The 27,811-nt window shown below is 39.3% G+C and overlaps 1 protein-coding gene across 1 annotated transcript in view; it reads left to right on the top strand.

Moving 5' to 3' along the window:
• FSHR (follicle stimulating hormone receptor) overlaps positions 1–27,811 on the top strand; it is a gene marked incomplete at its 3' end in the record, with an annotated part of 86,341 nt that overhangs the window by 17,505 nt on the left and 41,025 nt on the right. The window contains exon 2 of the mRNA XM_083350672.1: positions 23,972–24,043. Within this exon, the coding sequence (XP_083206798.1) occupies positions 23,972–24,043 (72 nt within the window). The remainder of the gene's footprint in view (positions 1–23,971; positions 24,044–27,811) is intronic.

Raw genomic sequence — 27,811 nt, 5'->3', positions numbered from 1 at the left:
ACATAACTGCCTGCTACCACTCTACTGGGATGAGAAAGGGACAGACAAATTTTAGGACATGCAAACACCATTACTACTCTACTGGTATTTGCATGTCTTAAAATTTGTCCTTCCATTTCTCACCTTTAGTGAACATTAAATGAAGGTACAGAAATACATCTATGTCTTTTAGGTTCTTTTACTATGTATAACTTGCAGTTGTTCACTCCATGTTTATTGTCAAACAGCTATTTTGGACTTCAGTACATTTATTTTCAGATATATACTTCTTATTATGTCACACATTCAATCTAACATTTCATTGTAGATCAGTTACATATTCAGCCAACAACACAGGATTGTCTCTAAACATACACACACGGGTACACACACACACACACACACCACATTATATAGTATTATTATTGCATTCATGAACCGTCAATTCCATATTCCCTTCTCCCAGGGGCATCTATCACTTATTACCAAATCAGCCCCTATCCATTAAGGTACCAACCTTAATGTTTCCTGATCACATTATACAGTGACAAGCAGTTGTGGATCAGAATTAGACAGAAAGTATGAGTAAGTGAATTAATTTAATTTAATTTAATTTATTAATATTTCTATACCGCCCTTCTCCCTGAGGACTCAGGGCGGTGTACAGGGCAAGAATAAAACACAGAAATGTACAAAAATTAAAAGATAATTAAATACATGCCCGATTAAAATACAATTAATACATAATAAAAACCCAATAAAATGATAAAAAACCCCACCAATCCCCCTCATGCCAGGCCGGCTTGCTCAAACAAGTATGTTTTCAGATCGCGGCGAAAGGAGCGCAGATCGGGCGCCGTCCGGAGCTCAACCGGTAACTGGTTCCATAGCTCCGGGGCGCCCACAGAGAAGGATCTCCCCCTGGGGGCCACAAGACGGCATTCTCTGACCGGTGGCACCCTGAGGAGGCCCTCTCTGTGGGAACGCACAGGGCGCAGGGAGCTTGATGCCGGCAGCAGATGTTCCCTGAGGTACTCCGGCCCCATGCCATGGAGGGCTTTAAACACCATTACTAGCACCTTGAATCTCACCCGGAAGACAACTGGCAACCAATGCAGCTCACGGAGCAGAGGTGTCACATGGGAGTATCGGGAGACTCCCAACACAACTCTCGCGGCTGCATTCTGTACCAGCTGGAGCCTCCGGGTGGTCCTCAAGGGAAGCCCCATGTAGAGAGCATTGCAGTAGTCTAGACGAGAGGTCACGAGCGCGTGAGTGACCGTGCACAAATCATCCCGGCTTAGATAGGGCCGCAACTGGCGCACCAGGCGAACCTGGGCGAAAGCCCCCCTAGTCACGGCCACCATGTGATCTTCCAAGGTAAGCCGTGAATCTAGGAGGACTCCCAAGTTGCGAGCCCTATCTACGGGGGGTAATAATTCACCCCCCATCGAAAGAGATGGAATATCCGAATAGACCCGGGATGAAGGTATGCAAAGCCACTCGGTCTTGTCGGGGTTGAGTCGAAGTCTGTTCCTCCCCATCCAGACCCGAACCGCCTCCAGGCAACGGGACATCACGTTGAGGGCATCACTGGGGTGGTTTGGGGTAGAAAGAAAAAGCTGGGTATCATCAGCATACTGATGATACCCAACTCCAAAGCCACGAATGATCTCACCCAGCGGTTTCATATAGATGTTGAACAGGAGAGGCGAGAGGACCGACCCCTGAGGAACTCCACAAACGAGAGACCTCGCGGTGGACCTCTGCCCTCCTGTCAACACCGACTGCGAGCGTCCCTGGAGATAGGAGGAGAACCACTGTAATACCGTGCCTCCCACTCCCAATCCCCTGAGACGCCGCAGCAAGATACCATGGTCGATGGTATTGAAAGCCGCTGAGAGGTCTAATAGGACTAGAACAGAGGAATGACCCCTGTCCCGAGCCCTCCAGAGATCATTCACCAGCGCGACCAATGCCGTCTCCGTGCTGTGCCCAGGCCTGAAACCCGATTGGTACGGGTCTAGATAATCCGCTTCATCCAGGACCAAGGGGAGCTGATGCGCCACCACACTCTCAACAACAATTAAAGTCCTCAGTCAACAGAGCTTTAATCTCCTCCATTATTTAACTAAGGTCCATTTTACCCCACACTGAAGCCTTTCCTCCATTTTCTATCTTTTAACCCAGGGGTTCCCAACCAGGGGTGCTCGCACCTCCTGGGGGGTGGGAGACGATATTCCAGGCGGTAAGAAAACTTGGTTTTTCAAAATTATAGTGTATATGCATAATTTATTGCTGTTATTTCAAACTTTTGTAAGGGGTGCGAGAATATATCAGAAGCATTCTAGGGGTGCAGGGTATAGAAAAGGTTGGGAACTACTGCTTTAACCTGAATTATCTAGAATTTCTAAAAAAAATCTGTCTCTTTCTATATACCTTTCATCTACTAGTTCCTGATGCTCTGTTAAGAGAATTTCACATCTGTACCACCAATAGCAAATTTAAACATGAGTGAGGACATTTGTTTTTGTTTGCTTACTTTGGTTTTGTATTCCTGCATTTGTGTTAAATTTACTATAGTCTCTGGGGACTGCACAAATAGCATACTCATTTTAAACTCACAACAGCAGATGGGAGATGCTTCATGTGCTAGTATTTCTTGTCCCTCCTTTGCTGTTTCAAAGCAAATGGGGCTCTACAAATATATTTCCAGTTTACAATCTCACAAAAGGGAGTGAACTGAAATTCTACAATGATTTGTATCAAACGCTTTTGAAGAGTCTTCTCTGAGGAAATGTAATTAATTTCCTAAAGCCAAAAGCACGTTTTTTTTTCTTTTCCATAATGTCGCTAAGCTGCTGGAAAAGCTGGGGGGGGGGTTTCATTTGTTACTAACATTTTCATGCCACTGTAGTCCCAAAGGCTAGAACAGTGCACTAAAAAAGCCTCCAGAGGATTAAAAGCTCAGGACAGTAATAAATAACATACATTCCAGTGATGTTGACCAACCAGGGTGGAACATTGAACATTCCCCAAATGATCTCTTCCAGAGTCATGGATTTATTTCTTTATAGAAATTCATTAGGGAGAAACTAGTATTTATATATGGAAGCCTTCTATTCTGTAAAATGGATACCACCATTGAGCAGCCCCTGCTATGGAGTACTTGTACATGGAATTCTTTCAGAGCTGGATTCCCAGCATTCTCTCTCTCTCTCTCTCTCTCTCTCTCTCTCTCTCTCTCTCTCTCTCTCTCTCTCTCTCTCCCTCCCTCCCTCCCTCCCTCCCTCCCTCCCTCTCTCTCTCTCTCTCTCTCTCCCTCCCTCCCTCCCTCCCTCCCTCTCTCTCTCTCCCTCCCTCTCTCTCTCTCTCTCTCTCTCTCTCTCTCTCTCTCCCTCCCTCCCTCCCTCCCTCCCTCCCTCCCTCTCTCTCTCTCTCTCTCTCTCTCTCTCTCTCTCGTCTTAGTGGATGGGGAGATTCACTTCATATAAGGCAGTCTTGGAGATCAATCTTATGGATGCTAAGCATCTGTTCTTTTGGGAAGGAGTCTTTTGCCTCTCCTCCCCCTTTTCATTCTTTGTTATATTAACATATATAGAAATATGGTGATTGGATGAATGATTTTTTGTCACTGTATTGAGCATTGCAGGGACGCAGTGGCTCAGTGAGTTAGGACGCTGAGCTTGTCGATCAGATGGTTGGCAGTTTGGCGGGTCAAATCCTGAGTGCCGCGTAACAGAGTGAGCGCCTGTTACTTGTCCCAGCTTCTGCCAACCTAGCAGTTCGAAAGCACGTAAAAATGCAAGTAGAAAAATAGGGACCACTACGGTGGGAAGGTAACAGCATTCCGTGCACCTTTGGAATCTAGTCATGCCGGTCACATGACCACGGAGACGTCCTCAGACAAGCGCTGGCTCTTCAGCTTTGAAACGGAGATGAGCACCGCCCCCTAGAGTCAGAAACAACTAGCACGCATGTGCAGGGGAACCTTTACCTTATTGAGCGTTGCATCTTGGTCTCCTAGATACAAACCAAATATTCTAAGTAATGCATCACACTGGTTGTCCCCTTCTGGATCTACCTCTGGCCCTGTGGAGGAGGAATTCCCTTCTCAATGCTGCTAATCAGTGGCTTAGGGCAAAGCGAGGATTGGATTTTGCTTCTGCTCTTCTCACTAAATTGCTACATTTGTGCTTTTCAGAGCATCTATGTGAAATGTGGATACTTGGATTTGAATAAAAAATATGTTTTTGGTTGATAACATTTTAAGAATAGTTTTGGATAATGAGACTGGAAGCTTATTATTTTTTCCTATTTTTAGTTTTGACACAAAGTATCAGTAAACAAAATTTACAGCAAGGAAATGATTTGCAGAGAGCTGGGGTTGTTGATTCCTGTCTTTTGCCTGTAAAATCACATACTCTCACTTACAAATCTGGTTTCCCAAAAAGAACTGTATGGATGAAGGTGGCCTATTTTTCCTTCTTTGTAAAAAATGTAGCTTAAGGTAAGAAAAAAGGAAATGCTTTATGAACTCTACATGCTGTGTCTCCTTCCCTAGCTGGTTTTAAACACACACACACACACACACACACACACACACACACATATTTGTTAATTGTATGGAATTTGAAATAAAATATATTTGTATTTGCTTTTCTTTGGAAATATTCAAAGTATTGAATATTTCCAAAGAAAATGGAGAAAAATAAGAATGAGAAATTTAAAGCAAATTTCTCCAAATAGGAAGACTGATCTTTTATCCCTCTGAAAATTTGTGCAAACTCTTTGCAGGTGTTGAACTAAGCCCTGGCTTCATTCCTTCTTTTTGCTGATAACCCAGGTGGCTCAATTCTTTCAGCCTGGAGGACATCAAGCTGCCAAATCTCTCCCTCAAATGAAGGCTGAAGGAATGGCATCAGCCTGCAGCTGGAGAAAGGGAGATGGAAAGAGGTCAAGGGGAGAGAGCTCCCAAAACCTTGAAAACCGAGAGTATGAACTAAATCTGCAAAGAAACAACTATTCATCCAGAGATATAATTGATCCAATAATTTAAGAAAAAACAGATTTGAAAGGCGTGCTCTCCTCCCTTCACTTGGTTTCGCTGAACATTAAAAAAAAAACTGGCAGGCCTTGGTATCTGCCCTTGAATAAAGTTTATACTTGCTCTGCAGAGTCAGAGGAGAAACATTGCTAGTATAAACGCCTCCATTTGGGGATTCTCTACTTAACATAATTATGTTTGGACAAAGTCTTTTCTGTTTCCAACATTAGGGCTCATCCACGTTTTTGTGGAGGTGGTGCTTCTGCCTCTGCTCTGACTATTCATGCTTTATGTTAGACTATTCATTCAAGTCTAACATGCTTATCTGATTCTTAAGAAAGTTATGTAAACTTTGTAAATATTATTATTCATTTTCATTAATTGTAGTTTGCTCTAAAATGATTTTTACTTATAAAAAGAATAGAAATTTTATAAATAAATTTTGCTTTTGAGAAAAAAAATATTGCTAACAATAATTCCCCATATCAGGAAAAAATAATTTCCAATATTATTTCCATTGGGCCCCACCATCCTCCACTGGCAATAGTTTAAACATTTGCAGCTTGGCTGGATTTGCTTTGCATTTCAAACTCCGTACTATTATTTTAAAACTGGGGAAACTTTAAGAGCGTCTATCCATTTAAGATTCTGTGATATATTTTCATTTGTCCTGCTCTTTTAATAAGGGTGGAATGTTTTGTAATTCAGTTCTTCATGTTTTTATGAATATTGTCAAAGTCAAGGGGCAAAAGCTTTACATCCTCTGTTTTTTTAAATCTATTTTTCAAAATCTTGCTTTGGAGGAAAACTGACAAGATAAACCACTGATATGTATTCTAACTAATCATTCTTCATTTGTCACGTTTTATGAAGTTCTGCAAATTTTAATATAACTTATATAATCATGCCATATGTGGACATCGTGGTGCCCTCAAGATTTTCAGAATGTCTACTAATATGTATGGAATTCATATGAATTGGTACCAGAAATGTGGTGGAGAAGGAGCAGTCCATGGGCTAAAACACTGGCTGAAAAAAATGCTGCTTTGCCTCTAGCAAAGACATAATGATGGGAAAGAATTTAGTACTTGATCAAGGAGGAACTGACCTCCTTGATCAAAATTTGAATTAAATGCATTTATTTATTTATTCTTTTGATCAATTCACCTTGAATTTTGCAGTTTCCAAATAGTTTGAATTCATGCACAAACATGTATAATTATGAAAATGGTGTGGAAAAGATACATTTTAAGGCAGGGGCATCAAACTGCTGGCCCGTGAGCCGGATGTGTCATGCCAAAACTGTGCCCACCCTATTGCCAGAAATGGAAAAAAAGTCGAGATACGTCACGACACATCACGTGATGTTGTGAGTTTGACACCCCTGCTTTAGGAGAAGAAATGAAAATAAATGTATCTACATGTTTGTGTGCATGTATACATGTGTGAGTGCATGCATATGTGTGTATCTGACTAGTGCAGGAAGAGAATGAAACTGATCTGTGTGTTCAGTTTAAATCCATTATACGTGACTGCTTCTGAGCAAATCAGCTCTTCTGGGCTAAAATTAAAGTCCCTTTTTATGCTCTGCTTGAATTACTAAATTGACAGTTTAATCAAGATATGTATGACATTTCTACCTAAAGAAACTGATGCATTTCTATTGGTTGGGATATTAGTTGGTCTTGGAACATTACAGGACATACTCCAAAAACCATAGAGTGAACAAAATTTTGTGTTGAAGTAATTTCTGTCTGTCAAAGGTTCAGTGCTGTGTTCTTGAAATTAAGCACAGGGCAAGGAGGCAGGACAGCAATGCTTGCTAGAAATACAAGGATAAAGACAATCTGTTGAAATGAAGGCTGTTCTCTCCCCTTACCCTGCCTGTTTATCTACATTTCAGCCACAACACTGATAATGACACTTGTGTACTGTAGGCAGTACAGGCCAGTAATTTCTAAGCTCTGTTTGACAAGCCTTTACCAAGAGAAATCCATTGATTTAATAATAAGTGGCTCTGTGAGTCCAAGTTATGCAAGTGTGTATATGTATGTGTATATGTCAGGGGTCCCCAACCTTGGCAACTTTAAGACTTGCGGACTTCAAGTCCCAGAATTCCTCAGCCTCCATACATTAAAAAAAAAAAATCAAGAAGTAGGTTGAGACTATTCTGAAAGAACAGCAAATGAATAGGTATTTGTTTTATTGCAATTAAATATTACTGATATATTTATATCAACAAAAATATTTTGTACTTTTTCTTCATGGGGAAAAATGCTTGATTTTCTCCTGTCAGTTAACAAAAATAAGAGGGCCAATATTGATTACTATGTACTTGGTTTTCAGGACCAATATAAATGGTCTACACTGGAGGTTCTTGGCCCAATATAATTTTCTGATGGCTTTAAGGACTATTCTGCTAAAATATAACCACATGATGCTTTCTGTGGCCTTTAAAATTGAAAGTTTTATACAATTGACACAATAATTTCTAGAAGCTTCTTTTAGATTACTGTAAAATATGTGGCTCTAAATCAGTGGGAACATAGAGGTAATATTAGGGGAAGACTTGTTACAAAGTCAAATAGTGGGAAATCTGAGAGTTGTAATCCAACCCATGTAACTTGAGGAAACATAGTTGGGGATGGCAATTGTAGAGAAGAAGGTGGGTCTTTGTTTCCCAATGTTGGTCAAAGTACTTAATTGAGTTTGGCCATTTGCTGACCAAGGATTTTAACACAAGCTGCTTAATCTTTAATAGGCTTTTTTTTGTGCCCTGTTTTCCAATAGCAGGATTGGTCAGTCCAGAAAAACTATAGTTCTAAGCATCTTTCACTATTGGTCATTATGGCTGGAGTTACTAGGAGTTGTAGAAAAGCAAGCAACTTACACAGGAAGATTTTAAAAAGGACCTTATAAAAGTTACCAATAGTCCACCTAGTCTTTATTAAACTAAGTTCTACATTAATTTATCTGACATCTCACACAGAAATGAAATGTCCATATCTTGCAAGGAATGCTGGGGAGGATAACCTCCAGTTCAATCCTGGGGTCGTACTGACTGGAGATACTAGGAACTATAATTTAGCAACAACTGGAGGATCCCTGGTTTAACTACTAAAGAGTGATCAAACTGAACGGATAATTTTTGAAGAATAATAGACAGAAGGGAGGGTGAATAAAAGCCATTAAGTTGCTGAAAAGGGTTTTTTATTGTCTCCTTTTCTAATTGTGCTTTGTAGCATTTCGTGGCAATATTTTCTGCTCCTCTATGTTAAAAAATAAGTCCTAATATTAAAAACCTATAATTAATCTCCAGTTCTAATTCTGATTATAATGAAGCTAAGCTCCTAGAAACATTTTATTTGAGAAGCAGATTATTATTTTTTCCAGTAATCACCTGCCCTAGGTGATTTTTTTTTCTAATATTCTTTAATGGCAAAAAAGACAGAATTTAAGTATTTCATTGGGACAGGAAAAATCCGGTTTCAACTATAATGTACGTCTTCCCTGAATTTGAGAAAAGTGAAGATTTAGGACATCAAAGAAAGGCTGCTGAGCTGGAAGTACTGATATTCTCATTAATGCTATTTTTCTTGATAGGATCAGCAAGGGACATTGAAAAGAAACGCAGTATAAAAATACCCACTGAAATAAAACCAAATCTAGCAGTAGTTTTTAGAACCTCCTTATCTCAGCATGGAATGGATTCGTTTTTGTTATCTCATTACACAGCACAGGGATCATGGAGTGACAGCAGGTGGATCTCAAGAAGATGAAAGATCACTTGCCAAGGTCAATTATCAAGAAAAAAAATTCTAGTCTCAAACACCCTAAATCTCTGAAATACAGCCAGAAGAAGGCTTTATTGCTTGTTGCTTTGTTAATAAAGAGGTGTGCTGGATATTGGGTTTAATGTACCAATCAGTGTATGGCTATGAGTTTAGGATGTCTGCCACAGGTGTGAGTACCTAGATGAACTTAATATGTATTTAAAAACTAAGCAGGTTCAAATGCAGTTAGTACTTGATTTGTTGTTGTTAGCTGTGAAGTCGTGTTCGACCCATCGCGACCCCATGGACAACGTTCCTCCAGGCCTTCCTGTCCTCTACCATCTTCTGGAGTCCATTTAAGCTCACACCTACTGCTTCAGTGACTCCATCCAGACACCTCATTCTCTGTCATCCCCTTCTTCTCTTGCCCTCAATCTTTCCCAGCATTAGGCTCTTCTCCAGTGAGTCCTTCCTTCTCATTAGGTGGCCAAAGTATTTGAGTTTCAACTTCAGGATCTGGCCTTCTAAAGAGCAGTCAGGGTTGAACTCCTCTAGGACTGACCGGTTTGATTGCCTTGCAGTCCAAGGGACTCGTAGGAGTCTTCTCCAGCACCATAGTTCAAAGGCCTCAATTCTTTGGCATTCAGCCTTTCTTATGGTCCAACTTTCACTGCCATACATTGCAACTTGGAAGACCATAGCCTTGACTATACCCACTTTTGTTGGCAGGGTGATGTCTCTGCTTTTTTGTGTGCTGTCTAGATTTGTCATGGCTTTCCTCCCCAGGAGCAAGCATCTTTTAATTTCTTGGCTGCAGTCCCCATCTGCAGTGATCTTGGAGCCCAGGAAAATAAAATCTGTCACTACCTCCATTTCTTCCCCATCTATTTGCCAGGAATTGAGAGGGCCAGATGCCATGATCTTGGTTTTCTTAATGTTAAGTTTCAACCCAACTTTTGCACTCTCCTTCTTCACCCGCAATAAGAGGCTCTTTAGTTCTTCTTCACTTTCTGCCATTAGTGTGGTATCATCTGCATATGTTAGGTTGTTGATATTTCTCCTTGCAATCTTAATTCCAACTTTTGATTCATCCAGCCCTGCCTTTCTCATGATGTGCTCTGCATATAAGTTAAATAGACAGGGCAACAGTATACAGCCTTGCCAGTCTCCTTTCCCAATTTTGAACCAATCTGTGGTTCCATGTCCAGTTCTCACTGTTGCTTCTTGACCTGCATATAGATTTCTCAACAGACAAATAAGATGGTCTGATACTCCCATCTCTTTGAGAACTTGTAGTACTTGATAGATCACTTTAAAAAAATCCCTTTAAACTAAGTTAGAGATTGAAAACAAAATCTTGCAAAAAGCAATGACAAATATCAAGGAAATTAAGTTAAACTACTCTGGAAAAAGCTATTTTGTCCTATCTGAGAGGAACGTGTGTGTGTCTGTGTGTGTGTGTGTGTGTATGTGTGTATGTGTGTGTGTGTGTGTATTTCTGTGTATTTTTGTTTGTGTGGTGTTTATCAAATTTATATAGCTACCCATCTTACCAAAGGGAATCCTTTGTTGTTGTTATCCTTAGCGTGAATAAATCCACTGCAGGATGAAGGCCTTTTCACAAGAAATTATGGATAGTAATCCACAGTGTTGGCCCAATGTAGATTGGTAGAGCCGTGGTGGTGCAGTGGTTGGAATGCAGTACTGCAGGCTAACTCACAGCTCACTCCAGAAGTTCAATTCTGAACAGCTCAATGTTGATTCATCCTTCCATCCTTTCAAGGTCTGTAAAATGAGGACCCAAATTGTAGTGGGCAATATGTTGACTCTGTAAACTGCTTAGAGAAAGCTGTAAAGCACTATGAAGTGTTATATAAGTCTAAGTGCTATTGCTATTGCTATTGCTAGATTATTTTTTTTTACTTTCCAGTCTTGAAAGCATGACTGTCCCAAAGTAACTCAGCCAACTTCTAAGCATAAAGGAGCAGTAGAAGTTCCAAATAGACTGTGGCTCTAATTTGGGGGAGAAGATGCTGTGGCATCATTGATATTGATGTGGAGAAACAGGAAGCATTACATTCTTGTTCTCAGGCACCAACAGTTTGCCTCAAATAACTAGTATACCTTATCCAAAACCAAGCAAAAGCATTACCCTTTTCAAGGATGGTCCCATCCTGGCTGTCACTATACAGCAGAACAGCAAGATATTCAATGCCACTGTTGTAAAGGACATTATGCTAAAGCTGGAAAAGTTCAAAATCTTAGTAGGTACATTTTCAAGAGTTTTGAAAGATAATTTTCTAGATATGATGATGGAAAAGCTTAAGAATTATTTAAAATTAGTTTATGCATTACTCCTTTATTTTTTTTCCCCAGTTACCTTTCTTTTCCTTGAGGGACATTGAAAACAAATTATTTAGTGAACAAGTTAAATTTTGATTGTGGTGCATGAAAAAATATTTCCATCTTCATTTTTAACTGCTTTCAATTGCAGCTTTGCACACAGAGTTACACAGATGAAATAGTTCTGCATGCTGAATGATTAAAACATTGAATTTTGTGCCCTGATAGCTCTTTTTTAGGATATCAGTGTTGAGACTGAGGGCATCATGTTTTCATGACTAAAATCTACTTGCTGAAGGGCAAATTTCTGAATTATTTTGTGATGTCCCAGATTTTAGCAGAAGTACCAATACAATATTCTGTTTTCATTTAGGTCCATCTTTCTTTCACATTAATTATCTAACAAGGTTTCCTGTTATAGTGATAAACAGAATGTATGTGAAAAGTGATTTTGTACATTAGAGTGCATGTATGCTTTTGTGCAGACAATCTGTAGTGACTGAGATAGAGAAACTCTCTGTACTGTCCCTGTGGCCAAGATCCTTTTTTTATTAGACTTGATAATTTATTTATTTTATTTATTTTATTGCATTTATATACCGCCCTTTCCCTGAGGACTCAGGGCGGTTTACAGGGAGTTAAAAATCAACCATACAAAAGTTAAAACCCAATTTAAAAAATATTAAATCAACCCTGTACTAACCCTGTACTATAATCCAGAATAGATTTCTATACTCACTTCAAGAAGCATTTTTCTTTTCCCATTCTTGTTTCTGAAGAAAAAGTAAAATAGGGCACTCAGGTAATATGTTTACTGTAGCCCAGATAGATTCCTTTGGTGGAAACCAATTGGTCCTATATATTTAATATAGGGACTAATTTCAACACACGCACACATTTGTTCACCATTTAAATACCATTTTCTTTCCACCATGTGCATAAAACTGTAAAACTCTCAAATACACACAGACACATGTTTATATGTGTATATGTGTGTGTGTGTGAAAATAAACAATTCCTTTTCTCTCTCCCCCCCCCCCCCAATGTATCTTCCTCAATCTCAAGTCCTCTACAGAGATGACTGGAAGTTTGAGGATTCTGTGCTATATCTTAGCTGTTCCAAGCACTGCACTCTTCTTTATAGAGAACTCTGATGTTGTTCCTGGGATCTGTTGGAGCCACTCTTCGAACTTTGGAGTCACAGCGACATACCTCAATGTCTGATTGATTCGCCAGTACCTGGCTATCTGGATCTGGAAGTCTCTTGGTATCTTAGCCCTATTATTCTCCACAATCTTCCCATATGGACTTAGGAGGATCTAGCCCATAAACTGTGCAGACATGCCTGTACACAATGCCAGATACTTGGTTGTGCCATTCAGTATATGCTATTCCTGTTTACATCTTATATCCTGCCACTATGCATTGGAGTGTCCCTGAGGCCTCTGGATAATCTGCACCTCAGGTCCTGCCTAGTATGATAGATCCCTGCTTCTGCTGAGCTGGTGCTTAGTGCCTTTTCTTGTGCTGTTATGATCAGTGCCTCAATGGTACAATTAGTCCAGCCACTGATAGGATTTCCCACTGTTTGCCACCACTGTTATCTGTCAATGATATCCCATGCAGGGTTTTCTCTTGCCATGGAATATCTGTTGCTTGATCTTTCTCCCATGTCTGCTGCTACTTAAGGCATTCTCTCAGCAACTCATATTTGGATGCCATCTTACTAATGTACTCCTAAATCCCCTGAGTCTCAGCCAGGATAGCTTTCTTTCTAACTGATGTACAGTTTCTGCATGTTGGACCTGGGGTGGAAATCTCCATATATTGTGAGGAGGTTGACTCAGCCTTCCATCCTTCCAAGGTAGGTAAAATGAGGACCCAGATTGTTGGGGGCAATTAAGCTGACTTTGTAATAATGCCGCTTTGGGGGTGTGTGAAAGCCCTAATAAGCAGGCATATACATAGAATGAAGGCTACTGCTAAGCTTGTAAGCCGCCCTGAGTCTTCGGAGAAGGGCGGGATATAAATGGAATTAAAATAAAAAATAAAAAATAAAAAATATTGACAGCTGCCATGTCCTTTATTGGCCAGCTCACTATACCAATGAAATATCTGATGACTGTCCTACCCATTAAGCTGGGTCTTCAGAATATGACTGATCCTTTGGTGGTACTTCAATGTTACTACCTCTTCATTGTGTTTCCATGTGACTGTGGGATATCAAGGTACTTGTAACTGGTCTGCATGCCTACTATCCAGCCCACTGGTAGTTTCACCACATCAATCTTTACTACTTTCTCTCTCTTGACTACCATTTGGCCACACTTCTCCAGCCTGAATGACATCCCAATGCTGTCACTGTAGATTCATGTCAGGTGGATCAGTCTCACTCATTCTTGGCCTACAACTTGATATCATGCATTTAGAGGGGATGACTGATATCTCCACTCTGACTTTGTATTCAGATCTGGTCCTTGTTATTATTTGGTTGAGAGGGTTCAAGCCTATGCAGAACAATGGGAATAGTGTATGATCATGGTATATGTGCACTAGATGTCCATTTGTGAGAGCTGTTGACTTCCAGTGTTATCTTCCATAGTCCCATTGAGTTCTTTAGGAAGATCTTTCATGTCCTATTAATTTTGTATAGCACTAGGAAGTCACAGATCCATGTGACATTGAGTCATAAGCTTTCCTGTAGTCAATCCAGAGTTGACTCAGATTGGTCAGTCTAAACTTTGAGTCTTGGGCAACTGCTTTATCTATGAGCAAATGGCATTTTCAGCCTCTGGTGTTGTTCCAAATGACCTTCTAAACTGTACTCATGTACTGGGTTCATATGGACCTATAACCTGACAGCTACAATGCCTGATAGGAGTTTCTATGTTGTGAGGAGTCAGGTTATTGGCTGGTAGTTGGATGTTGTTGTTCCCTTGTGTGGGTCTTTCATGATTAGCACTGATCTTCCTTGTGCTAACCAGTCTGGGTGGGAGCCTACCGCTAGCAACAGGTTCATCTTTTCTGCAAGGAATTTGAACACAGCATATATATCTCAAAACACTGTACTCACAGATCCACCCTTAGTCCATGTAAACTCACTGAGAGATTTCTCCACTTATTCTGTCCCTAACCAACTTACTTTCCTACTTCCCAATATCTTTCTGGGATGAAGTGATGGAAAAATCTCATGGAAATCACTGTGAGCTCCTAAAACTAGGGGGGAAAGATAAAAAATAAAAGCAGATTTCTCAGTGTGCACAAATATATTTTAATGCACCATTTATGCATATCTGTTCCCTGTTTTTTGGCAATGTGCACAAGCTGTATCACTCACTGCTCTGAAAGCCATGCAACTAAGAAGAAAAGGCATTTAAAGAATAGTGGAAATTATTTAAAACAGAGATATGACTATCAGAAATTGAAAAAGATTGAAAAATATAATCAGTCTTAAAGACTTTACTTGAATTTTGATAAGTGACATGGTTTTAATCAAAATTCATTTCTCCTATAATAACCTGGATGAGAGAGAGTCCAGTACAAAATGAAGCCTGCCTCCAGACTTATGCAACTCCATAAGGAACAGGGATTTTGGGGCAGCTGTGGGGGAGGACTTTGTGGATATCGTGATAAATATTTATTATCAATTTATAAAATAGCCTTGCAGTTTAAATCATGCACTCTTTGCAATAAATTATAAATTAAGTAATAACATTTTTCAGTTTGTATAGAGCTCTTGCTGTAAATTACCACAAATGTCATAAAAAGGAACCAGTTATATGCAATATTATTTCTTTCATGGGAAATGAACGCTGCATACATATTAAAAATGTGTTTGACAATCAAACATAGTTTGGGGAATCCCGGTCCTATCAAAAGATTATAAACTGGACAAAGGGGGAAAAGCTCAACCTGACCCTGATCAGAAGCTTCCCCTGTTGGAATTCCTACGTGGATAGATATTTTTTTCTTGGATTAGATTGCTACACAGCATTTGCCATAATACCAAGCAGAACAGCAGGGAGGAAAGATGGGGAAGGTGACAGAAAGTAGTAAGCAGGATTAACTATGCACCCCATCTGCCTTTCCGGGCAAGAATTTCACTACACAGTATCCTCATGATAATCAGCTCAGTGTTATTCTATTAATTTGAATTAATCTTAGCTTTCTGTCCAAAGTCTATTCATCATATCTCTGAATCTTTGATTTTAATAAAGAAATTGCCCTTTAACTACTATTGATCCAAAATTCAGAACTTTTTCCTTGACTTCAGAGGCAGTCTTCCCATGTTTTAATATTTCTGAGCCATGTTGTTATTTCTGTTGTATTAATACTGGGGCAAAGCTCCACATTTCATTTGTATCATGCCTAGATGAAGGTACTTTGATTTTGGAATGGCAGATAATGCTGGTGGGATGCTAAAGGAATGACTGACTAAGGGAATCTTAGATCTTTTTAAAAATCAATTATCTGTTGGCAGGAATTGCATTTTAGCCCCTTGCTCACTGAACAACAGTTATTTCTCAGCACTCACCCTGATTGCTCCCTGTATTGGCAGAAAGCAATAATATACTTCTTTGTTCTCAGTGCAACCAATCTGCCTGAAATCACAGTTTGCTTGAAATCAGCCAAAGGCCCCCAGGCTGCTAAGCACACAGAAACAGCTAAATGACTGATTTTGCAAAACTAAGTGAGGTCAGACTTGGGAAGCACTTGGACAGAAAACCTCTGGGGAATATCAAGCTAAACTAAGATGAAAAAATATCTTCTCTGAATAAAGGAAGGGCTAACAGCTTTTGAACTGTTGCCAGAAAAACTATAAGGTAAAGGTAAAGGTTCCCCCGCACATGTGTGCTAGTGGTTTCCGACTCTAGGGGCCAGTACTCATCTCCGTTTTAAAGCCGAAGAGCCAGCGCTTATCTGAAGACGTCTCCATGGTCATGTGGCCGGCATGACTAGATTCCAAAGGCGCACGGAACACTGTTATCTTCCCACCGTAGTGGTCCCCATTTTTCTACTTGCATTTTTACGTGCTTTCAAACTGCTAGGTTGGCAGAAGCTAGGACGAGTAACAGGCGCTCACTCTGTTATGCGGCACTCAGGATTCAACCCGCCAGACTGCCGGCCATTTGATCAACAAGCTCAGCGTCCTAACCCACTGAGCCACTGTGCCCCTACAGAGATGTTAATGAAGTCTCCAGAAACGAGGGCTGTACTCTTTACCTAAGTGGGTGAAGGGATCAAAATTTACCTTCCTCTTTTTGAATCTGGATTTATTTTGTTTTTATTTATTTATTTATTTTGAATGAGTGAGATCTGCTTAGATTCCTGCAAAGAACCACAGAAACTCTTTACCCACTGAGTGAGAACATGGAGTTAAACTGTCCCATACACTAGGACAGGGGTCGGCAACCTCAGTTCTTTTATGACTCATGGACTTCAACTCCCAGAATTCCTGAGTCAGCTATGCTATGAATTCTGGGAGTTGAAGTCCATGAGTCATAAAAGAACCGAGGTTGCCTACCCCTGCACTAGGACTAAATCAAAATCTCATCTTCTCCTGCTGAACCAGACTAGGGAAAAAAACTCTGGAAATGTCTGGCAAGTGTTGGACTTTGCATCCAGAAGCCAGAGCCCCAATTCTTACAGGATCCCCCTATTCTTCAAGGAAAAATATGAATTGATGTCTTAACTCCAGAAAACACTGATACTAACCAAAAAAATCTATTTTCTACCGATTACTTTTTTGATAGCACGTTGTTCTGCATAATTGTAGAATATAGATGAAAAAGTCTTCCAATTTCTACATCTATTTAGCTCAGCAGGACATTGAGCACAAAATTGTTATCACACCACTACTTGTTATCCAAGTAGAAATGGGACTGATGGATTTAGGACTAAAGCTCATGCTTCTTAGTTAATGCCTTTAAAATTGTTTTAATTATCTGTGTTCTATATCAGCAGTATTTTGAATGGCTGACAATTGAAAAGACGGTGAAAAAAATTAAACGCAAAGAGCTCCTTTTAAGCACTCATATTTTTCCCAATATTTTAATTTAATTTAATAATATTTCTATACCGCCCTTCTCCCGAAGGACTCACACACTATGGATGTCAAACTGTTTTTCCTTCTGTTTTCCATTCTTTGAGTAAAACAGTGAGGACCAAAGTTTCTTTTTATTATCAAGAAATGCTACCCAGCTCAAGGGCAACTCTTTATATGGAAAAAATTTACATTTCAAAATCACTGCATTTTTCAACAGTTTCAAATTAAGTTTAGATAAAGTTGATTATTTAGAATAGATGGCTGAATTTATGATCACATGGTGATAAGAAGGGATGTTTATATTAAAATTTTAGTGTTACATACCACTGTAAAGTTTAAAAACCTGTTTTGTTGGCATTGGTGGGACCTAGCTCTCCCACCTTTCTTTCATCCATTTATGTGACACTGACACATATTGAGACATAGCAAAAAAAATGCCTTTATGTCCTCATCTTCACTTAATTTGCAGATTTTTATATCCCTAACACAGGGACCTATACCCCCTCATACACTAGAAGTACAGCTAGACAAATATTGAGATTCTTGTCTGGTGGCTTCTGTGTTCCTGAGAAGGGACATTAGCTTAATAAAATCCATTCTTTGAGCTTATCTCTCTTCCCTTTCTCTTTTAGAATTCCCTGAGTCCAGCCTGCTGTCATTTCTTTTCTTTTCCTAGTTGCTCCCAAGCTCCAAACAGGAATCCCATCCTTGCTTGTGGTCCTGGCAGTCCTCTTGCCACCTTGTAATACCTGCCAACCTCCAGACATTGCCTTCATTTCCCCATCTGCTTTTTCCCCTCACACCTATACACTCCATCTTAGCATTTGCTTTTGTAAGCTAAGGGTCTGGATGGAATGAGGCTACCTCTGCACTTTAGTGTCCTTGAAATGCAGCGTGTGGCTCAATTAGCCAGGCAGCTGGAAAGTTGGTGTGGATTCTTATGAGTAAATTTGTGAGTGAGCAAGTGAGTGAATGAATGAATGCATGAGCCCTCTCAGGTTTCTGGGTAATAAACTTTTACAGCCTATAAAACAAGAGCAGTGCTGAGCTTTAAGAAAGTGGAGTTGGCTGCAGCTGCTTTTCCCAAGCACAGACAACAATGCCAGTTTCATTTCATCACAGGACCCAATATTTTTTTAAAAAAAGATTTTAAACATTGAATTAGAAAAATGAAGTTATACAGCTTTTTAAAAGACATGCTAGCATGTGTTGATTATTTACTATAGACTTTCTCATTTTGAAGGGTTTGTATGACTAACTATTGCAGGTCTTACTAAGAATTTATAAAGTGGTACTAATACTTCACATGATTTTGATTCTATACCTCTGTTTATACAACCAAGGATTGTATTCACCTAATCTGTACTTGTACCTTTGGTTTTTCCTGCTCAGGTGTAAAACCTTTCTTTTCTCCACGATAAATTTCATTTTGTTGGATAGGACCCATTGTTCAAGTCTGTCAAGATCTTTTTGGATCCTGAGCTTATCTTCTGGGGTGTTGGCTATTCCTGTCAGCTTAGTATCATCTGCAAATTTGATGAGCTCCCCTTCTATTTCCTCATCTAAGTCATTTATGAAGATATTGAAGAGTACTGGTCCTAAGACAGAACCTTGTGGTACCCCATTGCTTACTTCCCTCCATATAGATGTAGCACCATTAAGGACTACTCACTGAATACAGTTTGTCAGCCAGTTACAAAACCTCTGGTGGTGATGCTATCTATCCCACTTTTTTCTACCTTACCAAGAAGTAGGTTGTGATCTACTTTGTCAAATGCCTTGCTGAAGTTTAAGTATACTATGTCCACAGCATTTTGCTGGTCTACTAATTTAGTCACTTTGTCAAAGAATGAAATAAGATTAGTTTGGCATGATCTGTTTTTAACAAGCCCACGCTGGCTGCTAGTTATACCTTTATTTGTTTCTAGGTATTCACAGATCTGTTTGTGTGTTTTTTTTTGTTTGTTTTCAATGTCTTCCCAGCTATTGATGTTAGGCCGATGGGTCTATAGTTTCCTGGGTGTGGTTTTTTTTTTTCTTCCTTTTTTGAAGATGGAAACCACATCAGCTCTTTTCCAATCCTCTGGTAGTTTCCCAGTGCTCCAGGAGTTTTTAAACGTATGGTACAGTGGTTCTGAGATGACATCTGCCAGCTCCTTCAGAACTCTGAGGTGTAATCCGTCAGGTCCTGGTGATTTATGTTCAAATTTGATTGTACATTGCAAGATGTACATTCCGTCATCTTGAAGGCCTTGTTCCCCTCCTCCTCCAATATACAATTGGCCCAACCATGCAGAGTTTTATGTCAGTAAGACCTGTCTTGCTTCCCAGGCCTTAGAGGTAGGATGAGTACAGTCCCCACTTTGATGAGTTAGAATGTATTACACCCCCAATTATCTTTTTCTTGTTTAGTAATTTTCAACCATATATGCCATTTTTTATTTGTTGGTTTTAGGTTTTTTGCTTTCTCTTTTTATGTACCCAGAGTCACATTTTCTGAATTTGGCAGTCATTAAAATACAGTACCTTGAATCAAGCCAGGGAAATGGTTTATGGGACTCACTAAATAGCAAACTCTATTATTACAGAGCTCATTACAGGGAACTTCAAGCTTAAGTCCCCCCGTGGATAGGGCTCGCAACTTGGGAGTCCTCCTAGATTCACGGCTTACCCTGGAAGACCATATAGTGGCCGTGACTAGGGGGGCTTTCGCCCAGGTTCGCCTGGTGCGCCAGTTGCGGCCCTATCTGGACCGGGATGCCCTGTGCACGGTCACTCATGCGCTCGTGACCTCTCGCCTTGACTACTGTAATGCTCTCTACATGGGGCTTCCCTTGAAGACCACTCGGAGGCTCCAACTGGTACAGAATGCGGCTGCGAGAGTTGTCTTGGGAGTTTCCCGGTACTCCCATGTTACACCTTTGCTCCGCGAGCTGCATTGGTTACCAGTTGTCTTCCGGGTGAGGTTCAAGGTCTTGGTTATGATCTTTAAGTCCTTACATGGCATGGGTCCGGGTTACCTCAGGGACCACCTGCTGCCGGCATCAACTCCCCTCCGCCCTGTGCGTTCCCACAGAGAGGGCCTCCTCAGGGTGCCTCCGGTAAGGGAATGCTGACTGGTGGCCCCCAGGGGGAGGGCCTTCTCTGTGGGCGCTCCGGCACTATGGAATCAACTGCCGGTGGAGCTCCGGATGACATCAGACCTCCGAACCTTCCGTCGCGGCCTGAAGACCCACTTATTCGAATTAGCTGGTCTGGCCTGATGGGGGAATATGGGCTTTTAAAATTGTTGTTTTTATTATTGTATTATTGTTTTTTTATTTGGGCATTGGTTTAATCTTATTTTAACTTTTGTATCGTAATTTATATATGCCCTGTGAACCGCCCTGAGTCCCTAGGGAGAAGGGCGGTATACAAATTAAATAAAACTAAACTAAACTAAACTAAGTCAACAGTTTCCTTTTAATAATAAATATTCTTGGGGATATTATTTCATTTAATATGGATTGCAAAAGCACCAGTATATGACATATGGATGTACAACCTGCAGACATCAGGACATGCTCCAAAAGAATCTGCCAGTGCTGCAGAGCCATGAAATTTGGTTCTGAGGCTGCAGGCATGATCAGTAACATTATGCAGCAGATAGAATCAAGTCAAGAGTCACTCACCCTATCCAGGGTTAAGTGAGAAATGGATGGAGTAGAGAAAGAAAAAAGATTTTAAAACAATATTGCAAAGAAAATTTGATTCATTGTTGCTATTAGAAAAGAAATCTGTGCTCTGAAGAGATAAAAGTGAAGATGCATCTATCAGAGCAAGATTGCTGAGGCAAGAACTGCAGTAATTCAAGAAACAATTAGCTGTCACCCCTAAGGGGAAGCAGACTGTGAAAAGTAGTTAGTTGATGATATCATCTTTATATTATGAGTGGCTTCAGAGGAGAATTCTCAGTTCTAGGGACAAAAAATAATACTGAAACCTGGAGAAGTAGTCTAATCACAGGCTATTCACAGTTGTCAGAATCAACTTGTTTTAATTTTAAACGCTGTCTGTTTCATTCAATCTGCCATAATCAATGGCCAGGTTCACTTATTATATTAAGGTATTAGAATATAAGAACAGCCCTGTTGGATCAGTGAAAGTCCATCCCAGTTTGGCTTTTTGGTTATATAGTAACCATGTAGATGCCTCTGGAGTGCTTGTGTAGCAGGAAATAGAGACATATTTCTCACAAAGTTATTTCCCTGCAATTATCTGGAGACACATCACCCCCAACCCAGAGACAACAATCCAGCAGCCCATAATAGACTTGTCCAGCATGAATTTATCCAATTCTTCTTTAAAGTCATCCAAGATGGTGTCCAGCACCACATTTTGGACAGGTTAATTATGTGCTATGTGAAGAAGAGCTTGCTTGTGTCTGCACTAAATCTTCTTTCAATCAGTTTGACTGGATGACTGCTGGTCTTAATGTTTGAGAAAGGACAAAAATTTCTTCCTATCTATCTTCTCCATGTTGAGAATGATTTCATCCACCTCATTCATGTCCTTTCTCACCCATATGTTTTTTCAAATTAAAGAATCACAAATCTTGTAGCTAATTTCTTGCAGGGAAAATTTTCAAACTCCCCGAATAATTTTGGGTTTCCTCTGCAGCACTTTTTCCACCTATATATTTTTTTTGCAAGCATAGTGACCTGAAATATAGACAGTTCTTCAGTTACACACATACTGTACTGTAGATTTGTATAAAGACATTACAGCGGTGGCATTCTAATTTTCCACTCCTTTTAACTGAGATCTTTTGAATCAGTCACATTGTTCTGATTCATACATACTTTAGCCCTGTTTTTCAAAATTATATAGGTCAGGGTCTCTTTATTTCAATACACCAAAATGAAGCAAAACACATTAATAATTTGCACTATTAAACATCCTTAAAAACCATAATGGTCGTGTAGAGATATAACACTAAATTAATGCAGAAACATCCCAGAGGAAGCCTCATGACACAGTCTATGCTACCATTTATCCAAACTGAGAATTCTTTTTGGTATTAATTATGGCTTAGTTAAACTCAGGGTTATACATTTTTACTGTAATAGTTTCTCTGTTAAACTCTGGTTAGTATTAAAACAACATTCTTGGCTTGAATGAAAAATTCTTGGACAGCAAGATGGATGGCATATGAATTTAATAAATAATAGTTATTAATTGAAACAAACGCTTTTGATTTTCCAGAAAAAATAGTAAATTTTTAACCAATTTAAAATTAACTAAAGGAAGAAAGGAAATGGTAGAATCTAAGGCAGGGGTCTTCAAACTTGGCCCTTTTATGACTTGTGGACTTCAACTCCCAGAATTCCTCAGCCAGGCATGCTGGCTGAGGAATTCTGGGAGTTGAAGTCCACAAGTCATAAAAGAGCCAAGTTTGAAGATCCCTCATCTAAGGTTTATACAAATAAAACTAAACTATTGAGCCATATTTTGAGATGGATAAGCTATGTTTTAAAACCTGCTTTGATCTATATTCTCAAAATTAACATTTCCAAAATTTGTAAACAATAAGTATGATATTAGAATATTGGTATCAGCTTATGAATGAATTATTTTGATGAATCAGACAAAAATGTTGTCTTATTCATCAGTCTATTTCAAAGAGTAGCCAATGAATTCCCACTGAGAATGGCTCTGGAAAGGCCATTTAAGTGTTTCCCTACATCATGTGGTACAAATACAATGTCTTTAAAGAATTATGAATTATTATGTCTGGAATCATTAAGAGTCCCATCTTCCAGTTATTTGCCTAAATTCTTTTTACAGTTGATCAGGCTTTAAAATTTAAATTGACCTTGGATATTTGTTATTTTTGGTTTGGTTTTTTTGTTATTGTTCACTTGTTTTATTTATAGAACACCCAAAAGCTTAAACTGAGTGGTGTTCAAGGTCTCTAATTTGGCCTAGTAGATTTGCATGGTGACCAAACTCAAAACAAGCAACCAATATTCCTTTTTGCACTTATATAAACAAATATAAGCATCCGGCAAAAGCCAATCAGATTTTTAACTTTTAGTTCTGCATGCAGCTGTTGAATTTTTTGGAATTGTAGATCCTGATCAGCTAATGCAGATCCTTCAGATAAATATATTCTAGCCTGTCTGTTTGCAGTTTCTGCTTTTAAGCCAGTACAACAACCTTAAAAGCATATAAAACAATACCCTGTGAATTTTGCTTGCTAATGACTGTATGCATTTTACACAAAATATGTTCATTCACTTATATTTTTTTGTAAAGGACTATCATAATGTTGCTATATTATTAACTTGCTAAGTATTCCATTTTTATTATGGTTTATTATTTTTATCCCACCCATTCTCTCATCTTCATGGTTGAGCAGAGTCTTTTACTCTTGTCTTTCCATTTCTTCTGAACTCTGCATTCTGGCAGCTACATCAAACTGGAGCCATGGTCTACTAGCTATATTTCTTCTGCCCATGATTCATTTAATCCGCTCTGTTTTTATTACCAAGGTAAAAAAAGGTGCACATTTTTCAGAATCCCACTATCAGATTTAGGAGAAAGCCCAAACTGAAGAAATTTTATAGTATCTCAATAACTTAGTATATTTTTGGCAGGTAATCCTAGATGATTTTTAGTCAAAAAGTGAATCAATATTAAATATTATGCACTACTCAATAACATCTGCATCTTCTTGTGCTTTTGAGATATTTTATTATGCAGTACTTAATAAATAAAATATGTATCTTCTTGTGCTTTCAGGATATTTTTCCTCACCAAAATAAGAATCATCCCCAAAGGAGCTTTCTCGGGATTTGGAGAAGTGGAAAAAATGTATGTATTTTCAAATATACTCAGTATGTCTACTTTATATATCTTCATATCTTGGTCCCTTGTATGCTTTCTCTTCCCTGACCCACAATGTATTAATTGAACCAGCCTAGAGCAACTTCATGCCTTCTAAATATGCTCAACATCAGTTCCTTTTATTCCCAGCCAATATAAGGAGCAGCCACTTATAAGAGTGACAATCCAATTATAAAAGCCATCAAATTGGCACAGATTGAATTAAACTAGAATACTGATGTGGATTTATTGAATGATCTGGAGAAAGCAAAACAGAAGTAGCCTTCCAAAGCAGTGTTATCTAGCAATGAGATAAAGATAGACACACACAAACACACATATGGGGTTTTATTATAACTCAGTTGAGCACCAAAACCAATGACAGAATAGACATTTGCAATGTTAGTTCAAGACTAAGCAATAGCACCTATGAGGAGTCAGAATCTTATCTAAGGCTTGGGGATAGCATCACAACATTGTGTCTGCCATCTTACAGATTGGGACATCCCCTTCTAGACACCCTTGGATTTAATGTTTGGTTGACTTCATTTGGACTCTTTTATTTAATTTAAGGCAGTTCCTAACTTAAAAGGGTGCTTTGTAAATTGCTATCTGATTCAGCCCCATATGTCAGTAATGATCATAGTGGCATTTTAAGGGTGACTTGTACCAGATTAGCAGCAATTGCTGACACCTAACAATTTACCAAGACCACTGCTATAATCTGCAGATTTAATGACTTTATGGGAGCCCCTACTTAGATGACAATAGTTGTTCATTCATTTCCAAGTACAATAAGCCAGCCCTGCTCTTCTTTGCTCAGAAAGGGCTTCTTTCTGAGTCGAGCTCTGAATCTCTGCCCCAAAGCACCAAGAACAACAGCAACTGTTACTGAGGAAAATAAACTGTCCTCCCTTTTATACAATGTGAGTAGTAGAGGAATTTTCTCAAGAAGTAAAGTGGACTGGGCTTGGTTCCTTCACCCAAAACAAAATAATTATATACTTGAAGTTTTTATATATGCTTTTTGATTTTACCAATATGCTAAGACAAAGCCAAACAAGGCAAATTACAGATCAGCCAATTCCTATTTATTCATAAATCATAATTAAGCATACTATGTCTTATCTTATCTCGTCACAGAGTAGTGTACAAATCCAGCTAAACATTATAAATATTCTATATAGTAATACAAGAAATCTGTAACTAATAACCCCATTTAATGCAAATCGAACTTCTTGCAATTCAAAATATTCCTTTGGCCACAAACTGAAAGTTGCCTCTTAGTAGATAACATTAAACCCCAATTCCTGGAGCATCAGCACAAATGGCAAATATGTACATTGCAGCTTGAAGGTCATATCCATCAAACAATTTGGTAAGAGCCCATATTTATTATTTAATTCTGTAACAGAGAAAAAAATACCTGGACTGTCTCATGATCTCAGCTCAGCAAAGCTCAATCATCCATTTCAAAGACTACACTTATACAAGGGCTTAATGCTTCTCCTATGACATGCAAGTCATCTCCACCAAGCTCTTCATTCCCACATGCATTTTCACTACCAGAAGACACTCTAGAGGGATTGGCCTGAATCTAATTTGAACTTGTTGTTCCTTGTGAAAGCTCTTTTTGCTGGCAAAGTTTAATGCATTGAAATTTTCATACTCATTTTCTACAGAAAGGCCCTGAGAGAGAGCCTATTTGAAGCCATCCTTTCCTCTGAAAGGATGGATGAATTTTTAATTCATGAAATCTCAGTGGGAAATATATATTTATTGTGAGATTTATTTATTTATTTATTTAAGCAGCTCAGCAGTATGCCAGCATGCCATATGTGTATTGAAGTATCTAATTTGTATACTGTAGACGAAATGACTTTTATCACATAGAAGCATTACATTATTAATAGTTGTTTTCTTCAAACAGCATACTATTCATTTTAATATTGGTGTGCATGTGCATGTACAACCATGATGTTATGGGTGGGGGAAGGAAGAAGCTCAAACAAGGAGTTTCTTGTTCTATATGCAAACAAAGGGACGCGGTGGCTCAGTGGGTTAGGACGCTGAGCTTGTCGATTGGAAGGTCGGCAGTTTGGCGGGTCGAATCCCGAGTGCCGCGTAACAGAGTGAGCGCCTGTTACTCGTCCCAGCTTCTGCCAACCTAGCAGTTCGAAAGCACGTAAAAAATGCAAGTAGAAAAATAGGGACCACTCCGGTGGGAAGGTAACAGCGTTCCATGCGCCTTTGGCGTCTAGTCATGCCGGCCACATGACCACGGAGACGTCCTCGGACAAGCGCTGGCTCTTCGGCTTTGAAACGGAGATGAGCACCGGCCCCTAGAGTCGGAAACGACTAGCACGCATGTGCGGGGGAACCTTTACCTTTACCTATGCAAACATATCACTTGATTGTATAGTTTGTGTCCCGCAATTATCATGACTACTGCCGATAAATGTTTTAAGGCCTATATGTTTAATTTGTCAGCTATTTCACATTTCATTGCTACTTCTCATCTGCAGATGCTGCTGATGTTGATTGGTCATATTTGCATATTCATTATATACCCCTGTTTTCAGAGCAGTTTCCCCACAGAGTTGCCATGGCACATTGATGTATTTTCAATAGAAAGTTGTTTTTTTTAGCATTTAGAGTTTTGTCTTTTGATTAGCAGTATCTGTCCCTTGTATCACCTCCCCAATCAATACTCTTTCACATATTATACAAGGCAGGCAGCTCGTTTCCAGGTAATGAAGGATGATGTAAACATTTTACAGATTGGTTCAGCAGTTGTCCCTGCTCTCTAAGGAGTCTTGGTAATTTGCATAAGCTGCCCACTTCAAGTAAGCTCACATAGAGCCTGCCTTATTTTCTGCCTTAGTTCCCCCTCAAGGCTCAGAAGAGACACCAAGTGGGAGAATTGCAATCTCCCAAGAAATCTTCATTTCTGCAAGACACTCTACACAGGGTTTTCCCTGAAGATCATTTGGAAATTTAATTGGTGCAGAATGTGGCTGTGCAGGCAGTAAATGGTGCCAGGTATAATATAATATAAAGTGGTGTTATATGTGCCAGGCACATATAACACCACTTGTGTGTGACCTGCATTGGTTAACATGTGCTTCTGGGTGCATTTCAAGGGGCTGGTTATCAACTTTAAAGTCCAGGTTACTTGAAGGATTGCCTTTTTCCCAAGAGTTTCTCCCCATCTACCCATCCAACATTATCTAACAAATCAGCCAAAAGAATGTCAGTTGGCAGGGACTTAAAAAAAACAGACTTTTTCTGCAGAGGCCCCTGGTCTATGGAACATTATCCCTTTGGAGATTACAATGGCCCCAACCCAGTTAGTCTTTCATAAGGCTCTAAAAACCTGGTAGTTTTCCAAGCCTGGGACACTAAATATGTCAAGGGCCCCATTTGTTAGCTTTATTGTTAACGGGTCAGGTATCTCGGCTGCTATGAATATTTATTTTGGATGTTTTTGTTGTTTTTTATTGTTTTAAAATGTTTTTAGTGTTTTAATTGTAATATACAGTATGTTTTGAACTACAAGCCATGCAGAGTCATTGACTGAAATAATCATCTATAGAAATTGAATAAATAAATAAATAACCCCCCCCCACATACACACACACATCTTGATTTTCCAGACTACAAGATACCATTTTATTGACTGTTAAAATTCAAAAAGTTTAAATAACACAAGCATCCATGTCACAGAAATGAACAACTCCAAATAAGTCTTTTGAA

This window comes from Vipera ursinii (genome assembly GCF_947247035.1).
Source record: "Vipera ursinii genome assembly, chromosome: 1".
Classification (NCBI taxonomy): Eukaryota; Metazoa; Chordata; class Lepidosauria; order Squamata; family Viperidae; genus Vipera; species Vipera ursinii.
Note: the sequence above shows the minus strand (reverse complement) of the source record. Positions and strands in the feature narration are given on the sequence as shown.